The sequence below is a fragment of the Echiichthys vipera genome, assembly GCF_963691815.1.
Source record: "Echiichthys vipera genome assembly, chromosome: 4".
Classification (NCBI taxonomy): domain Eukaryota; kingdom Metazoa; phylum Chordata; class Actinopteri; order Perciformes; family Trachinidae; genus Echiichthys; species Echiichthys vipera.
The window spans coordinates 3,742,993-3,762,986 of record NC_139829.1 but is presented as its reverse complement, the minus strand read 5'-3'; the positions used below and the strand labels follow the sequence as shown (position 1 = coordinate 3,762,986).

General features: G+C 42.5%; 1 protein-coding gene across 1 annotated transcript in view; it reads right to left on the bottom strand.

Moving 5' to 3' along the window:
• pdzd2 (PDZ domain containing 2) overlaps positions 1-19,994 on the bottom strand; it is an 84,813-nt gene that overhangs the window by 47,333 nt on the left and 17,486 nt on the right. Inside the window, exons 2-4 of the mRNA XM_083912543.1 lie at positions 11,285-11,643; positions 5,615-6,093; positions 3,868-4,384 (exon numbers count right to left, since the gene is read on the bottom strand). Of these exons, the coding sequence (XP_083768669.1) occupies positions 3,868-4,384; positions 5,615-6,093; positions 11,285-11,404 (1,116 nt within the window). The 5' untranslated portion in view covers positions 11,405-11,643. The remainder of the gene's footprint in view (positions 1-3,867; positions 4,385-5,614; positions 6,094-11,284; positions 11,644-19,994) is intronic.

Here is a 19,994-nt window from a genome sequence, read left to right as displayed (position 1 = left end):
CCGGATCAAGCACAATTTCAGGTGTTTGGTCCATATTCAACAGAACGATCCAGAGAAAAAAGAGTTAGTGAGCAGCTTGCTCAATAGCTGCACTCATCTCATCCATGGAAGCCTCCATGTTGTTTACACTGAAAAGTCGCTTCTCGTTTCATCACACTTAAATCCTCAAAACCAACGCTGATTGGACGTTCACTTGGCAAACTAAATTTTCTCCACCGCACGTTACCAGACTGATCTGCAAGTAAAATATAATGGAGCTCAAAGATCAGGATGGTCTCACAAGGTAACGACTACAGACATCTCAGAACAAGGACTCATTCATCGAAGCATGCAAAGATTCCACAAAAGAGACGATGTGAACGATTTGTGTAATCAAATGTGTCAAAGACCAGGAAAAGTCTGTTAACTACTGTCAGAAATTATCTTAGGTAGTGGGTTTTTTAGTTTTAAGTTGTGATATGCCTTTTTTTCCCATGTGGCTGGTATGTTAAAGTCAGACCCTGAGCAGGTTGCTTCAGTTGTTAATGATGTTTCTGTTGTCTGTATACCGTATTTTCGCGACTATAAGGCGCATATACATCTTTTTTTTTCCTCAAAATGTGCGGCGCGCCCTATAGTGCGGTGCGCCCTATGTGTGTTACTGCGGACGTTTTTGAGACCACCGTGAGAACGTTCAAGGGGGATAGTGGGCGTGGATTGTGTATAAAAGAACAGGTATGTGCTTTATGCAGAACATTGTTGTCTTAACAACCCTGAGAATGGCAAAGAGACACGCCTATGAAGCACAGTTTAAACTGAAGGCTATCAGCTACGCAGAGGAACATGGAAATCGAGCAGCCGCGAGAGAATTCAAGATTAATGAATCGATGGTTCGCAAGTGGAGGAAGATGGAAAACGAACTCCGACAGGTGAAGAAGACGCTGCTGAGTTTCCGCGGACATAAGGCGAGGTGGCCCGAGTTGGAGGAAAGACTCGAGCGGTGGATCATCGAGCAAAGAACGAGTGGGGCGAGCGTTTCGACGGTCACTGTTCGACTAAAAGCAGTAACGCTAGCGGAAGAAATGGTCGTGGTGCTTTCGTTTTATGAAACGGTGCCATTTTTCCATCTGGACCAGGACTACAGTAGCGCAACAACGTCCGGCGGATTATAATGAAAAGCTGGCGAGCTTCCACTCCTTCTGCAGCAAACACATCGCCGACAAAAGCATCCAGCCAAGCCACATCACCAACATGGACGAGGTGCCGCTCACTTTCGACATCCCGTTGAATCACACGGTGGAGAAGAAGGGGACAAGAACGGTAGCGATACGCACAACGGGGTATGAAAAAGCTTTGTTTACTGTTGTGCTTGGCTGCCACGCAAATGGACAGAAACTGCCGCCTATGGTGATTTTTAAGAGAAAGACTTTGCCTAAAAGACTTTTCCAGCTGTAGTCGTTATTAGGCAAATGAAAAGGGCTGGATGGATGAGGAGATGATGAAAGAGTGGCTGAGGGAGGTGTATGTAAGGAGACCAGGTGTTTTTTTCCGCGCATCACCATCGCTGTTAATCTGTGACTCCATGCGTGCCCATCTCACAGCCGATGTGAAAAACAAGGTGAAACAAATGAACGCTGTGCTGTTATTCCGGGAGGTCTGACAAAGGAACTTCAACCGCTCGACATCGGTGTGAACCGGCCGTTTAAAGTAAGGCTGCGAGCGGCGTGGGAGCGATGGATGACCGACGGAGACCACAGTTTCACGAAAAGTGGAAGGCAGCACCTGGGCAAGTTACGCCACAGTTTGCGGATGGATTGTAGATGCTTTGGCTAACGTGTCTCCTGGCACTGTTGTTCGAGCTTTCGCAAAAGCCGGCATCATTTCCGAGGAGCCGCACGGCACGGAAAGTGACTCTGACAGCGAAGAAGAGGAAACTGGCATGTCTGATTTAGCGCAGCTGTTTAATTCAGAAACAGAGGATGATGACTTTGATGGCTTTGATTAATACTTTGTAATAAATACATGTAATAAATACATGAAATACATACTCAGTTTTGCTCCCGCTCTATTTTTAAATACGCAGTAGAGGTATTTAAACTTAGTAGAGAATATGTACCGGTATATAAAACCCGCGCCCTATAATCCGGTGCGCCGTATGTGTGTGTTAAATACAGTAATGGCACACATAACTGAGACTGCGCCTTTTAGTACGGTGCGCCTTATGGTCGTGAAAATACGGTAAGTCACTTTGATGTTCCTGTATCAATTGTGAAACTATCTGGAGGGTCCTCAGAGAAATCAACAGACCTCTGTTCAGAATACTCTCTCCTTCATGACATGCAGTAAAAGAACTCACATCAGTCAGTCTGTTTACATGCAGTTTAAAAACCTGATTACATTCAGGTTAAGGCAATACTCCGGTTTCTCAAACGCCATGTAAACACCATACCATAAAATCAGAGTTCTATTTCATCCTATTTCAGTTTTTTTCCCACTCTCCTCTCACTGTAGCTCCACAATCGTTTAGGTCACAAAAAAAAGAGAAAATAGACCATTTGCACGGTCAGAGTGCTCTCGCCTGATGTGACTCTACCGGCAATTGCCGCAGCAGGCTGTTGGCGTCGCTCCGGAAATTCTACGTAAATAGTTCATAAGAGAAAAAAAATTGTATCAATGGCTTATTTGATGACCAATTTGCCTAAAAAGACCCTGGGAAGATTTTACACAGGAATTCACTTTAATTGTTGCACACACCCTATTTATCTGCAGCTCTCCTGGTTACTTTGAAAGATGGAAGCTGCTCTAAGGAGACTGAAACCCTGAGACAGCAGGTTGTCCAGATGAAGGCCAAAGGGTTGACCCTCTCAGCCATCCGAGAGAGGTTGGACGTTCACACTCTGTGATTTCAAGAAGATTCAAACTTTACAAGGACACAGATTAATTTAAGTCCCTCAAAAAGGCCGGTCGTTCACGTAAAACAAGTGCACGAGGGACAGGATTATGAGAAGACTCTCAGTGGTGCTGAGCAGGGCAAGGAAGTGTCTCATCGTTGAAGACAACTTGGACTGAAAGCCCACTCTGCAGTGACTAGCATCTTGAATCCGCCCTGTCGGTCTTCTGGTTTCCTTTTTGAAAGATGAATACAGACTAGCACGATGCCTCCTGGTATGGAGAGTTATTTCGTCTCACGCAGGAGCAGAACAGACGTGCTTGTTGGTCATCATCTGTAGACTTTTCCGGTGTGTTCAAGTGCAACTTTTGGGAAAAGACACAGATGACGTGAGGCAATGCAACAGTCTGCCTTCATCGCCGCTAGTTCTTTGGAGTCTGCGTATAGGCTCCACCGTAGCCTACGCTGTTGCTGCTGTTGCTGCAGTAAAACTGTGGGAAAATTGTTTTGAGAGTCACAACCTCCACAAAATGACTTGTTTCGCTGTCAGGATCTGATCAATTTGGTTCGATGACATTTGGAAAGTCTAGAATAGCTGCACAATTGAATTATTTTATCCTCATTCAAGTTAGAATGAGGGTCCGGACAGGAGGTCTCTTGTGATTGATTAGGGAAAAACTAATCCCCCTCCCCCATGGAAATCAGTTAGATTACAGGCAAAGGAGTGTAACTAGTTGACAATTCTGTCTGTCATGCAAGGTTCACATTGCTCTTCTGTCCACATAAACATAGAGCGAAATTAATGGAAAGATTTTTTAATTTAGCTTATATCTATTATCTCTAAGCTTTATACTAAATGCATTTTATTGGTCAACTTTATGAAAATGCGATTCAACTTTTTCATTTCCTGAGCCTGACATCATTTGTTCAGAATAACACATTGAGAATAAAACCCTTTGATTCCAGAACAAAGGTGTGAGCAAGAGAGCGTGTCTTACCTGGCTTGAAGTTTCACTGCTGAAAGAATCCATTTTGCATTCAAACAGCTGACTGTGACACCTTGCGGGCTGGGTGGCGGTGCCTCCACTGTGTAGACGCTGGGGAGCAATTCTCACCTGAGGAAAGGTGACTGGGCTTTCCTCTGTAGATGTGTGTGTGGAGAGGGTACAGCCTGTGTCCTCTCCTGTTGGACTGACTCCTGCATCAGTGGGAACAGAGGAGCCATTGTAGCCATGGTAACAGCTCTGGAGTTCAGACTCAGCACTGTCAACGTTGTCTCTGTGAAAGGGCGACCGGGATATGACCCCAAACTTGCGTGTGCGTTTGCAGTTTGGCGAGCTGTCAGGGGGCTCAGAGGTAGGTCTGGCCTGCTTCTGGTCTTCACAGCTGTCACTGTTGACATGGGTACTGACGCTGCCATTAGCATTACACGGAGGGAGAGGAGCCTTTCGCTTGACTCGCCGCAGCATGATAAGGTAGATATAGCCTCCATTCCAGCATTGGTCAGCCAGGTAACTGTAAAAAAGCATTGACGGGTTAGTGCTGCCATTACATCCAGTTTCAAATATCATCAGGAAAACTAAAGTCCTTACATGCCCACACATTTCCATCTGTATGGGTGGAGGTAATGTCTTCATGTAGTTGTTGAGTTGGTGGCTCTACCTACCCTGGGAACTATACCAGTCATTAAGCTCATGTTGAATTAGCTCTGGCAGATGTGTCGGGGCCCTTCCTGTTCAGACACATGTCCAGCATTGCAAGGCCAGTCTCAACCGTTTATCTTATACGGGTCAGGTCTTACATGATGATTAACACCTTGAGGAGCCTTTTTGCTTCACTCAAAACATTTGATCGCCCAATCAAAACCTGCTGGCTATACAGCATACCAAAAGTTAAACCAAGGCTGACATGCCATGAAGTTCAAACTGTGGACACCACATTTAGACTCCTGCAGTCCAAATGGGTCATGCATACTCCAGGTTTTGCATGGGGAGTCTGGGACTCTTGGTAAAGACCTCCACCATACTCCGTTTTACTATGGATAGTTTGGTTATTTAGGTAGCCAGTGTTTGCAGGAAGTGCCGGGATGCCGAGATCCAGGTGATTAAGAACCAGGACGGGATCAATTCAGGTCTGATAATTATTTAGAATAGCTGAGGAACTAATAAAACCTGTCAAGAGTCTGTTGGAAGACTTAAAACCCTAAAAGTCACTGAAGGCTAATGTAGACTGAACCGAATGTGCTGGAGGGAGTCTGCATTCCAAACTACAGTTTGGATCTGCTGACAACCAGGACAAGACAAGACAAGGCAAAATGCACAGATAGAGAAACCACATGGTTACTTTATACTGGGGCACATATTTGGGAATAAAAGTGGGTAGACTAGGGTTTCACGTTTGCTACAGTCAAAAGAAAATAAATTCTATGTTCTCATGTTTTGGTTGGTACCAATGGATTCCTTGGCTCTTAAATCTTCACTACAGCCTCCGAAAGACAAATAGTTGGCAGCGCTCGCCGGTGGGCAAGTCGAGGGGTTAACATCTCTGAATGTATTTAACAGCCATTGTTGTATTAAAAAGCTAGTGTCGCACATCAATGAGAAGGAGGTTTATGGAACCGTTCGAATCACAGGACTGTTGCTAATGTGATGAAGTACAGAGATTTGATTTGGCCAGTTTATCTTCTCACCATCTTCCTTTTACATGATTGGTTCAAGGTCACACTTTTCATTAAAGCAGTCTTACCTGGCACCACTGACATCAACTCCCACCATCAGCTGCCCGTTGAGTGACAGCAGTTCATCTCTCAGTTTGATCCCCCCACAGCGGGCTGCTGGACTCCTCTTCCTCACCTCTGTCACCCAGATGCAGCCCACATCCATGATGGGGCCCTGGTCCCTCCTCCTCCTCGGGCCTCCCTTCTTTCTTCCATCAGGGTCCCCAAAAATAGGGATGTTCCCGAAGCTGAGGCCAAACTCAGCGGTGTCCCCCTCATCTTTACTGAGGGACACAGCATGGACCTCAACGTCTAAGCCCTCCCTGCAGGAGGACAGGCTGGCTGATGCGGCTGTGTCACCCTCCATGAAGTTGAACTTAATGTACTCCATCAACTTCTGAATGGCAGCCAGACACAGGGGCATGTCCTCCACGTTAATACTGTTAACACTGCTGCTGCTGCACACACTATCCCCTTCCCCATTCTGGTAAAGGTCCTGATCCACCTGCTGGAAGAAGAAGAGTGACCGATCAGTGAATGAAGCTGGAGGAGGACATCTGATAAAAAGCCTTTATTAACTAAACTTTTATGTCAAACTTAAAGCAGACTGACTCAGTGTTTCGGTTTAACAGCGACCCTGTTCACTGGAGACATTCAACTGACAAACGGCATGACTATGAAGGAGTAAAAAAGCTTGGTTTGTGGTACACGTGTTTACACAAGCAAGTTTCAAAGACAAAAAGATGCATTTATAAATGAATTAGAGATAGAGATTATCAGGAAGAACTCGCTCTCTTCCTGTTTACTGCAACAACAAACAAAACTCCACTGACACATTTACTCAAACAAAACTATAAACACTGATCAGGGAGGTGACGTCATGTTTAACATTGTCATGAAAAACTAAACATTAAGGCATTAACAAGGACAGCTACACATTCTCTTCCTGTTATCAACATCTGCCATCCCTACGGCAACCACAGATGCTTTCAGCTTTCAACAGGTCACTGGTTAAACCCAAACACCGGACAGGAGAGAAAACGTCCCTCGGAGCAGTGATGTCTTCTAGTCTGCACAGTTTCAGACCTGCAGTGGATTCAGCCCGGTCCACTTGACATCAGGCCGGTGCATGTCAGTGTTTCTGAGGCTGTAGGCTCACTAGGCTGTTCTAATATATATATATTATAATATATATATAATAGTGTGAAAGCGCCTTGAGTAGTCAGAAGACTAGAAAGGCGCTATATAAGTACATTTACCATTTACCAGTCTCATTCTGCTGCTGGGGTCTGTGCTGACCTTTCTTAACAGAAACATTAACCTACTCAGTAGACCTGCCCTGACAGGAGTCACACATGACCATTGGTCTTTCCTTCTCAAACTATGTCACAATTGCATGTTCATCAGCACAATTTTAAAAATTCTCGGGTGAGAAACCCCCAAACCCCTTCTTAAAAGGACTCTGACTTCTGGGCTACAGCCCGAGATGTTTTCATTAGATGGGCCTGATCAGTACCATAGATATGAGGCAGTATGGACCTATCAGACTTGTCAGTCTGTTTTGAGGTGGTGTGAGAGTCCCATACAATCAACGGTAAACATCTTGCCTCTATCACTGACAGAAGAAAACTAAAAAAAAAGTTGAATAGTGTAAGTTAGCATAGTCCAGCATAGTCGCACAGTCCCTCCGACGCCTCTTTAGTTTCTCTCTCTTCGTGAAATAAAGCTGCCTTGTGTTTACTTGTGCTACATAAGGGGGTTAAAATACACAACAGGACGTCACACAAACGGACCATAGGTGACACTCGCTGCTCAAACCTGCAACAACTTTCCAGATCTACCTGAGTGTGTACAATTTAGTACAAGGTAGTCTTCTTTTGTACTCAAACGTTGCAAAAAAATCTAACAAAAAATAACGCTGGGGGCCGTTTGGAAATTTACTGATCTAAAGAAGTAGATGCCAGGTGGTTCAGGCATCTAGTAAGGATGCCCCCTGGGCGCCTTCCTAGGAATGTGTTCCAGGAACGTCCAGCTGGGAGGAGGCCTCGGGGCCTGCACATGCATTGATATGAGTTACTTGACGAACAAATTAATTTTATTTGAATTCATAACAGCAGCGTTAGAAAGTGACGCCATGAGTCCATTATCGTTACCATGAGAGTAAATGATAACAGCCTTCTGAACCTACAGGTACTGTAGTTGTAGCTGATGTCCACTGACAACACCCATTCAATGCAGTGATAACATTCACAACAGGTGCTTATGCACTAGGGCAATACACTAATCTCACTTTACGATACACGATATTCAGCTCACAATGCGATATATATCACAGTATTCAGCCAACAATACAAGTTGATTTGATACGATTCGATACGATACACTTACATCCTTTTCGATTAACTTTTTTAAAGGTACAGTCTGATTTGGTGACATCTAGTGAGTGTTCCATTGACTGGGATTGAATTAATAAAAACTGAAAAATCAATTACACAATACTGTATATGTCGGGGGGTAGTCTGAGTCAAGTCTCAAGTCTCTGAGGGGAAGTCCGAGTCAAGTCTCAAGTCTCTGAGGGGAAGTCCGAGTCAAGTCTAAAGTCTCTAAGGGGAAGTCTGAGGGCGCACTCACACTGTCCTTCTGGCCGAGGCTGTCCACAGCCCGCTTGAAAGAGGTGGGCTTTAGCGGAGCCGTTTGCACATGTACGAGCACGAGTGTGCGCACGTGTACGAGCCCCACGGCAGTAGCGTTATGTTCGCCTGTTCAGACATGTAAATAGAAGAACGGACCATGCGCGGACATTTAACAACAACAACAATGGCGGTGAAAGGTTCACGTTGATGTGATGCGGAGGTGGAGTGTTTACTGCAGATTTGGTCAATGAAAAGATTCAAAAACAGTCGACAAGACGCAAAAAAACTCTGAGGTCTGTGGAAAGATTTGTAAACAAAGCCACACACACGCGATCAATGCGTGTGACGTGTTACGGCGTGATGGCGTATGGACAGCAAGAAGCATTGGCCGGCAGTGTGAGTACAAACGGGGCTGGGGCGCGGGGGGAGAGGGAGGGGGGACAAGTACCCTAAAGCTCGGGTCGCGGTGCGGAATGACAGTGTGAGTACGCCCTGAGTCAAGTCTCAAGTCTCTGAGGGCAAGTCCAATTCAAGTCTCAAGTCTCTGAGGGGAAGTCCGAGTCAAGTCTAAAGTCTCTGAGGGCAGCAGCAAGTCCTAATCAAGTCTCTTATGGTTTTAATAAATAATAACATAGAGTTGGAGTGAAACCGTATTGTATAATTACACAAAGTCCTAACTAATGAAAGTTTATAATCTAGTGTAAATAAACAAAGTTTACCTGAACTAATCACAGACACACCTGAAACTCCAGGTCCTGCTCTCATTGGAGGATTTGAAGATATTTGATAAGAACTTGGAGGCAGACACATCTGGCTGAAGATATTCTGACTGATATATTCAGGATTATGCTGGATTTGTATGTATATTTGCTGTTTCACTTGTTATTTGATATATTTTATGGTATTATAGTCATGTATTTTGATATATATTTGCTGTTTTACTTGTTATTTGATATATTTATTGTATTATAGTCATGTATTTTGATGTATATTTGCTGTTTTCACTTGTTATTTGATATATTTTATCGTATTTTAGTCATGTATTTTGATATATATTTGCTTTTTTTAAAAAATTATATATACTTTATTGTATTATAGTCATGTATTTTGATGTATATCTGCTGTTTTCACATGTTATTTGATATATTTATTGTATTATAGTCATGTATTTTGATGTATATCTGCTGTTTTCACATGTTATTTGATATATTTTATTGTATTATAGTCATGTATTTTGTATTGGCTGCTCATTCTGTTTGTCAGAAACGTTGTCAGTCGTGCTGCTGCCTGTCTCAGGACCCTCTGAAGAAAGAGATGTTAAATGTCAGCAACTCTTTCCGTGAAATAAATAAAAATTCCTCCAGCCTCTCAAACTCAGTATTATGGTTATAGCTAATAACGCAATAACATTGATGTTGTGTGGTCAAGAATAAACCTGTAGCGTAAACTTGACTTTGGCTGACAATATTAATTAACGTGTATTTCTCCCGGTTTAACGCCATTAGCAGCAGATGGAGGCAGCACCGGCAAGAAAACACTTTTCAAAAATATGGAATTTCATTTAAATCCATTGTATTTTACTCTCAGATCAGTCTGGTAACGTACAATGGAGAAAATTGGAGAAGTTTAACCAGCAACCGATCCAATCAGCGTTGGTTTTAAAGTGGATTTAAGTGAGGAAACGAGAAGAGACTGTTCAGTGTAAACAACATGGAGGCTTCCACAGATGAGATGAGCGCAGCTATCCAGCAAGAATATGGACCAGGCACCTGAAATTGGGCCTTTGATCCATAAATTCACGTTACACAAACGGAAAATATCCTTTACAGACATGTTGTTTACTTTCTGAGCTTTTTATTTTTGAATGGAAATAAGCTTGATGTGTCTTTCATCTGCTGCACTAAGTTTCCTTGGCCGATCACTGTGTCTACCATCCTCAACGATGCCCGTTTCTTTGTTCTTCTTCAAAATAACTTGAACAGCACATCTTGAAACCGCGGTCTGCCTTGAAATCTGTGTTTGGAGAGACTTTGCTGATGCAGTAGAACTTGTGTCTTGTTGCTGTGCTCCGTCTTGCCATTGTGTGTGACCTGTGTAATGAAACTGTCTTACAAACCTCACCTCAGTAGCCTAAAACTTTTGAACAGTAGTGAACTTTATAAAAGACTGCTATTAAGATACCGTATAGACAAACAGGACAGGAGTGTCCATGTTTTTACGTAACACAGTGATCTTGAATAGATATGGGAATTGATAAGTAATCGCATCGCTAAACAGAATCAACAATAGCAATGGTATTGATCATTTGTAATCAATTCCCATCCCTAGTCACAGGGCTGACTCACACAGATAGACAAGCATCGACCGGTAACTTTTAGAGGAGTAACTAGTTAAATATGTTTTGTGTCCATTAAAAATGATGTGTAAAACTATACGTGTGGAAATGAAACAACCTCACTGGTCTCTGGTCTGGGCGGAGGTGACGGGCAGATGGTGATGCTGGATATGTGGTTCTAGGCACTAAATATTTTAGGTGAAGTTTACATACACTGAAACATAGGCTTATACCCTCTGAGGTACAGTATGTGTTCAGAAAGGCTACACAGGTCTACAGAGAAGGTGTTGAAGGTGGTGCTGATGAGAGAGCGTTGTGCTTATCCAAATGCACATTTAGGTGCACCGACACCCCTAATGGCAGCTACTGTATCTGGCTTTGTGTGAATTCCTTAGAGGTAGTGGTGGGAAGGGAGGAGATTTATATTTTTGTCAGATAAGTTACCATCTAAAGTCCAGTGCATCAACGAAGCAATTGTCTGGCTGAATGTACACAATGCTGGGATAAAGCCTGACATCCAACACCGGAATCTTCACAACTGAACATCACTTTTGTGATTTTGGAAACGTAAATGCACTCGCCATAAGTAAAAAGCTAATGTATGTTAGACTTTGGACAAACTATACCACCCACTAGCTTCCAACTGATTTCTCTCTTGCATCGTGATGACATTTGTAACTGAAACTGAAACTGGAGACAAGGGAACAGTGCAAAAATGGGGGCTGAAGTACCTTTTGGGCAGAGTTGTCTTGATTCAGGTTGTGGTCCTGCTGTGATCGTGTGGTCTGAGCCCCGTGCCAGTTCTCCAGCAGTGGGAGGATGCTGAGGGCGTTGTCCTGAGTGATGGGCATCCTGGCATCCTGGGCCTGTTGGGGGTCTCTCACCAACAGCCACTCTGATACTTCCAACAGTTAGTGTAGGCACGGGAACCAATGTGGGCTGACATCCCCAGATCCACCTCTGAAAGAGGGGGGGGCAGCAGCGAAACTGTCCAAACTCTACTCAGAGATTTCCAGATGAGCCAGGGTGGAAAATATCAGATAACTGGCAGGATATGTGTGCCATGGAGTCTGCAGCATCAGGCCATTTCCTGAAGAGAAAACAATCACATGTCACATGGAGTAGATACAAAGGTAAATAAAACCATGCCAATCCCTCCTCTTTTTTATTTAGTGATTAAGCTCAACAGCTACAATGTAAATAAAAAATCCATATTCAAAGCCTTATAGTGGGGAACTCTGCAAGGTTGTTTTTGACACTAACTGCTACTGACCTGCGTTACAGACAGTCAAAGCTTGGTTTCCCGACCAAAGTCTTTCCGAAAGCCAAAAACATCATCATTCCAATGATGTGGCATTATTTCCAGCCAGACAGAATGAGTTTTCATGAGTCTTCAACAACACACAACCATCTGTGCTTATATGCACTTTAAACTAGACTTTTTGAATAATACTTCTACAGTCTCTGCTATAAATCAATGGGCATGATGGAGACCGAAGCATTGAAAACAGGTCAGAGTTTAATGAAAAATCGTAGCCCAGTAAAACTCGCTCCTCCCCCGGTGTTTTGGATGGAGACACCGGGGGAGGAGTGAGTTTAACTGGAACCAAAGCGACGAGTCTGGACAAATTACTGTCTGGAGCGCCACAATTTTTAATTATAATAGAGGGAGGTGTGAGATGGCTATATTTCTCAGTGGTATTCCCAGAAACAAAAGTAACAATTAGAAATGACTTGTGGATGATTACGTTTATGTTCCAATAAGACAATCAATGTGGCAACTATTTTGTTGTCAGGATGTCAGCAATGATTAATGTAGAACAGTCAGATCTAAGTGAATCACACTTTTAATTTGATTTCAGAAATTAAAAAAATACAAAATGCAAAAGACCTGACCAAATTTCACTTCATACATGGCACTATGGCGCTGGTTAACTGCAGATGGTTATTTTATGGATCCTCGAGATGACAAAGACAATCTTATACTATTACACACAGAAAATATGATGACCGTAGGGTCTTCAAAATGTCCAGAAAGGTGAATTCTACTCAAAAACCAACATAATCTGCTTGGCCGTATTTTTACACTGCCAAACGTTTTAACCCCTTGACTTGCATCAGCCTGCCTTCTGGCCCTGCCGACTGTTTCTCCTCCAGAGGCTGTAGGCCAGCAGGCTCCGTTTTAGAGATGGAGTGAAGATATTGGTATCAAATGAAACTATAGGATCTAAGGAATCAGAATCAGGTACACGTCATGCTAGCTTGTCAGGAAGGAGCTAAATCAAGCTCCAAAGTTAGTGTTAGCGAGGTAAAAACTGGAACGTAATTTTCAAAAGGTGTCCCTTGACCTCTTACCTCAAGACCTCTGAATGAAAATAGGTTCTTTGAGTCCCCACGAGTCTCCTCTTACAAGAGGTTCCATGATAGACACTCTTATGATACTTGCAATAACTTTTGAGACATTAGTGAGCAAAGGAATGGTCTTTATAAACTCAAATCATAATGTACCAAGCCCTTATGCACTTCTTTTTTTGCACAATTTATTTTTAAGAATGGGCCTATGAATGTTCTCAACAAGTCCAGGTCATCGTTAACCCCAAAGCAATTTCGGTCAAAAGCAACTGGACTTGGTCATTTGTCTAGGAAGACGTTTCACCTCTCATCCAAGAGGCTTCATCAGTTCATGTACACAAACTTCCGGCAACAACTTCCCACCAACGACTGTCACTCTAACGACGGTTCCAGTGACATCATCGGCCTTGTGAGAGGTTAAATACCTGGATCTCCACACCAGTTAGTTGGACCAGTCCCAGCCTGGTCATATGGGTACATGAACTGATGAACCCTCTTGGATGAGAGGTGAAATGTCTTCCTAGACAAATAACCAAGTCCAGTTGCTTTTGACTAAAATTGCTTTGGGGGTTTTAATGAATAAATCAATACATTTTGATTACAGATTCATGACCAGAAAACCAGACGCTGAGCTGCATCTCAAATGAATCTTCAGGTTCCGTCTTTCAGATGATGTACACCACTTGTATTGTTGACCTGCTGTCTCCCCCGAACGTCCCGTCCACCAACCCACACACTCGCACAGTCAAGGGGTTAAAGAGCTCTATTTTTTGTGAACTCAGCGGTACGTTCCAAGCACACTTTTAATTTCATGGCCATGCTTGCCTGGTGTGTGCATATGGATAGGGAGTGGGTTTAGAAAGAAAACATTCTCATTCATTGTGTCTAGGTGTGTTAGAGGCTGTGACGATCATGACCAATCACATTCACTACTTTCATCCCCTGTAAACACACTTTTTATAACTGCCATAACTAGGGTTGCAAATTTCCAGAAACTTTCCATGGGAAGTTAAGCTGGGGAATTTGGAAATATTCCAAAACATTCTAGGGCTGCAGCTATCAAATCTTTTTGTTATCAAGTATTCTACCAATTATTCCAGTGATTAATCGAGTAATCAGATAAAAAAAAATGTCTGGGGTAGACCTATTTGGCGTGATAACCTAACAGGAGTCGGTGTGTGTTTGTTTCTGTTTGAGTGTGCACACATGCGTGAGGGTGAGAGAGAGAGATAGAGAGATATGAGGTGTGTGTTTGTTGAAGGCAATACACTCGCAATTTACCATGAGTAAGCCATACGTTTACCATTTAAACAATTCAAAGTGGTGCATACAATACTACGTGACACACTTGTTTACTCAAACAGGTTTAAAGACAAAGAAATAGAATTAGAGATAGATATTATCAGGAAGAACTCACTCTCTTCCTGTTTACTGTAACAACAAACAACGAACAAAACTCTGACACATTTACTCAAACCAAACTATAAACACTGATCAGAAGATTTAAGATTCATGAAAAACTAAATATAGAGGCAGTCACCATGACAGCTACGCATTCTCTTCCTGTTTTAACATCTGCAGTCACTACGGCAACAGCCCTCCTTAAACCGAAACAGCAGCGCTCTGTGAAGTAGCGGGCTGCTTTCAGCTCAGATGTTGAATCATCGATGTCGTGCTGTTGTGGTATAACAGTTCTAGTTTGCACTGGACACATTGCACCGTTTTGGCCTCTCTTTTAAGTGTGAAATGATCCCAAACTGCAGAGATTTTGCCTCAACGATTTTTTGTAAAAGAGTAACATGAGTTACTCGAGTAATTGTTTCATCCCTAAACTTCCATGAGAGTCATGGGAAATCATAGAAATTAACTGGAAATTAGGGGCAATTACAACAAACTGTATCATATCCAAACTCTAAACTCGGTTTGACACGTGATCGTGCTACACCAATAAGGTGTAGCTTTTTGTCAACAAAATGGAAAGATGGCGGCCCCCATGGCTTCATCGAGCAGTACTGATGGCGAGGAAAACACACCAGAAAGTCTTAAAAATGTAAATAATCAAAATAAAAACACTGTTAAATGCATGTTACTTCTGTGAAACACGAGGAGGTAGATGATTTCACCACCACACGATGGAATACCTGCAGGAAAAGCCTACAACAGTGGCTCCGACCGATGTCGTATTCATAGTTGTAAGTCTGCACACAGATTTGCCATGCAGCTGATATATTTTAAAAGGAATGGCAACTGGACATGTATCATTGACATCACAAGGTGTCATCGGCTCTCAGAACCAGTCTGTGTTCAGCCTTGATTAGAATTCACACATTCTCTGGGTGTGACTCCACAAGTGCCTTTTATGGCAAAGGAAAAAGAAAGACATTTTCTGTTGCATGTAAGAAAGATGAGTACCTTAAGGCTTTCAAAAGTTTAGGAGCCAACTCTAACTTGGAGCTGTCAACATTTGCACTTCTTTGCCAGTATATATGCCACCTATAAGATCAACCAGCTGCCGGAAATGTAAATGAGGCTAGGTACAAGGCTTTCTGTATGGCATAATCGGCTTTGCTAGAGGTCCTGTCTCAAAATTTTATATATATATATATACACAAGTGCTCCATAGCCTGCTGGATAAGGTTGGTTAGTGGTATGGTTAGAGGATGGGAACTTACATGTCACCTGGATGACAAGAAAACCGGTCCCTGACAGTGTTTTGCATGTGATACACTGCAGCTGTAAAGAAAGTGGCTGTGAGACAGGCAGATGCCCCTGTTTCTCTGCAGGACTGTGTTGCACAGATTAATGTCGCTGTACAAATTGCCAATAAAAAGGAAAAAGAGGAAAGGGAAGATGACACTGTCCTGACACTGACAGTGAGGACAAGAAGTGTCTAGAAGAGTCCTTATTCTGTTATTCCGTTCTGTTATTCTTTATTGTTTTGTAGTTTTATATTCCAAATTTTAAACAAAGATCTTTTACTATGGTTGATCAGTGTTGTTTTCGTTTGTGGATGAATGAATGAATGAATAAATGAACAAACGAATAGTCATTGGTATAAGTACAATTACTGTCTTTACTGATGTAAATGTCTTAACATAAAAAGTTGACCTTAGCGTATATTTGACTCATTGTTCTTCTTGGAAGCCGTTATGTATTTAGCATGGTTGGAATCCACCATTGGCCACTTAAGAGGATTTTCGGGTGTTTTCCTCTTTATCGCTAACGTTTCCATTCTGTTGACAAAAAGCAGCTATCTTATTGTGTAGCATGGTCACATGTTGAACCGTGCCACCTCCCACTGCCAAAATCTTATTACACTCTGAAGAAACTAGTTCTGCATAAAACATAGACGCATGGATAATCGACTGGATTTTCAGCAACAAACTTTTTTTTGGTAGCTTAGCATCACTCTTTCTTTTTTATGAACTAAAGATTGTGTAGATGCCAGACTGCAGAGCGGGAAACGATAACAGGGTTCACCTAACGGCCTAATAGGATAAAAAAACAACAACACACTTGATTGTGTAGAATAAATCACATACCAGATAATGTAAAGCCAATTAAGGATTTACATTTATAAATGTCTGCCAGAATATCATACAGTTTACATTTTGCAGATCTTTTATTGTGTTAAAAGCAATAAATTGGATGCCCATGACAGGAACCTTTTTCTGCGGTGGAGTACCACTGAACCCCTCTTGTTGTTTACTTCCTTGGTTTAGCTGGCTTTCTGAAAACGACACTGCATGATTATCCTACATGGCTGTTAACTTTCACCTTATCTGGGGAGGTGTGAGCTATGACACCACTTCTTAAGTGCCTCTTGTTTATAAACTGCTTGCTTGTGCTAAATCTAACCATTTATAGTAATGTACAACATCCTGAAGTACACCTAAACTAAATAGTGGCTGGTCGAACCCCACTTTCCCCTACTGAATTAAATTAAAATGTCTTCATAAATGTTTCTTTCTATTAATGCATGCTTAACTTCTATAACTTATAAAGTAATGCTTTGCAAATTGATACCAGTGGTGTTAAGTTTGTTGAAACACACTAAAGGAGACCTTCATGGGCCCTATTCACAATGATGGGCTCCTATGTTAAGTGAGGAATCTGGGTTGACCCTTCATCTACACGCTTAACTACAGACAGAGAGCTGAGTGCAGCCACATCTGTGGCAGATATAGACAAAAACGCAGGCTGCCATGAGACCACACTTTAATGACTATGCAGAGCCTGGGCTTCAAATAAACTGTTGGGCTTTGTGGTACCATCTCCCTCTACTATTCCTGTGCACTCCAGCTGAAGGCAAACAGGGCCTGCCCTGTTCTGGCCTGAGCTGAACCACGGACTGGAATAAGATGTGTAGGTCTAAAAGGAAGTAGTGGAGGTATAGTAGAACCTCAAAAAGTGATATCAGGAGGCAGTCAGAAGTCAGAGAGATGACCAAGAGCATTTCTAGGTTAAGATAAACATGCACAGTTCTTAAAGAGCAGCTCCTCCAGTTTGGGGATCAGCCAGCAGCTACATGCACATACTCTGTTATTGTTTTTTTTGGCTTAGATTTCACCCTATGTACAATGTCAACATTGCTTTATGTTAACATTATTGTTGTTCAACAGTGACATTCAAGATAATAATCTTTCACAGTGCTGTTGTTAGCAACTTTAGATTTCGGTCCCTCGTGGACATCTCAGTGTCAAAACCATTAGTATGTGCACCGTTTCCAACAGCGGTGTGGGAATACCGGACACACTTTAGACCCAGAATTGCTGCTGCTGCTGGCCTCCAGCCTGCTGTGACCCCCCGGTGCTGTGGTTTGCACTGCCTGATTTGTAATTGATACATCCACTAAGTAGCTCCAGCTACAGGCTGCCGCCCTTGGCTTTCTTCCCCAGAGAAGTAGTCTAGCTAGCTTGTTAGCCTTCACTAAAAGCATCTGATGTGAGACACAAGACAACAAATGCGATTGTTAAATTTCAAATGTTTAAAAGATTTATGAGTTGAGTTTACATGAGTCCATGTGTAGCTGGATATCCAGATGACGTTGAAAATGAAGCATTTTTTTCATTTTTCAAAGACTTTCCAAATTCAAGTGTATTCCTAACATTGAAAACATGACTACATATAATAATTTTCCCATCTTTCAAGACTCTTTATGAACCCTGCTTAAGGCCTACTGCTTATCCAAATATCCACCAGTCTCAGCTCAAAAACTGAAACTGAAGGAAACTGTTCACAGTCACTGTTTCAGGAGTCATATGTTCTCAACCTTAACTCCTATTCATGTGTCCTAAATAAGGATTTTGGATCACTAGAGCATGTCCTGTAAAGAAGGGAATGTTTGCATTACAACTCAAAGGAAACGGGACATGATTATCTCTACACACAGTCACAAAGTATCAAGGTACTGCAAGTTGTGCACGCAGACTGAAGAGTATCTTTCCAGATGTTCCTCTGGCTGCATTGAGCATGTCTGCTGATCTCTCTGCATCCAGATGAGAATGCAAGCTTGCACAGAAAGCAATTCAAATAAATGTGACATGCTTGTTGCCACTCATAATTACTACGTAATCACTTTCGGAGTCTCCTATATAGTGCATCTTGGCTGATGTCCATTTCAATATACTCAGCTGAGCATCTGTTGAGCTCATGCAGCACATCTCTCATCAGAATTTCATATTATCAGCCTCACTCACTCTCTCTACCAGAACTTCATTGAGACTGGTTTCATTAACAGTTGGGTTTGTCAGCTCAGAAACAGTCTATCAAACTTGCTCAGCAAGAGCTGAGCCACACCGCCAAAATAAAACACCTGACTGAAATAAACCTCAAATCCACAGAGGCTGCTACAGAAGCCACAACCGTGCTCACTCCCATCCACTCTACATGCACAGGATAATAAAGTTGCATTTCTCAAACATAACCAACATGACAGATGGACAGATTCTCATGAGTTCACTGCGGGAGATGCATTCTACTAAAGAACTGTAAATGCAAGACTTATCTGTGAGTATTGCTCCTCCCCTGACTACAGCAGTGAACATGTGGTCTTTGGAAATAGTCTCTACAGGGTCTGTCTCCTATAATAATGGCAGCTAATTTACACGACCATCTTTCTCACTACTATGGGAAGATCTCAACACAGTCATATAGAAGACCTCATTTAATAACAGAGTAGTGATCTGATCTGAATGGGAAAACGTTTCTCTCACTTGTGAGTCATTCATGTGTTTGTGTTAGATGATGGATGGTTGATAGCTAGCTAGCAAAACTGTTACTGTTATAACACAAAGGTTGAATATGCAGAATGAGCAGAACACCGCCATCTAGTGTCTCAAGATTGTAGTCGCAACAACAAAAAATAATTCCAGCAGTTGGGTTGCCAGATTGGTCAGACCCGGCCCAGTAGCCTACAGAAGACCAGAGTCTGTTTGAGCCTGTTTGAACCCATCCCCTCCAGAAAATCACACCATAAAAACAAGGATTAGAGAAGTTTGACTGACAGTTAGCGTTTGCCGTTCCAGTAAAGATGAAAGGGATGTTAGCGATCAAGGAGAAACGTAGCCATTTGGGCGTGCGTTTGAATGGCGTTTCTCTCCTTTCTCTCAGTCCATGGAGTGAATGCTTGGCCTATATTGACTCTGGTTTTTGCCCGTCTCCGCTCACTCAGCTGCTGGGACAAATAACGCCCCCTTCACTGAGGCTCCGAAGCAGCTGCAAGATTGGCAAACTCCATTTCACCAACAGACAACCCAGGCAACCAGCAACGCCCAACGCTATTGGCTCTACCATGGAAACACAACGGGACAGAAAGTCATTGTCAAACCTCTCAAAAAAAATGTAACTATTAATTCAGAATACATTTTTTTTATGGAAAAGCAATACTTTCATTCTGGACCCCTCAAAATGCCCCGTGGGTGTATTATTATTATTATTATTTTAAATATAGCTTTTAATAAAGATTCTACATATTCAACATTTAACTGCTAAATTGCACAAGGGTTAGGGGGTTCTGGCAGTTTCCAAAATGCTTCAGGTGCATTCTCTGGACCTGAAAACCAAGATGGGGGCAATCCGATCTGTGAT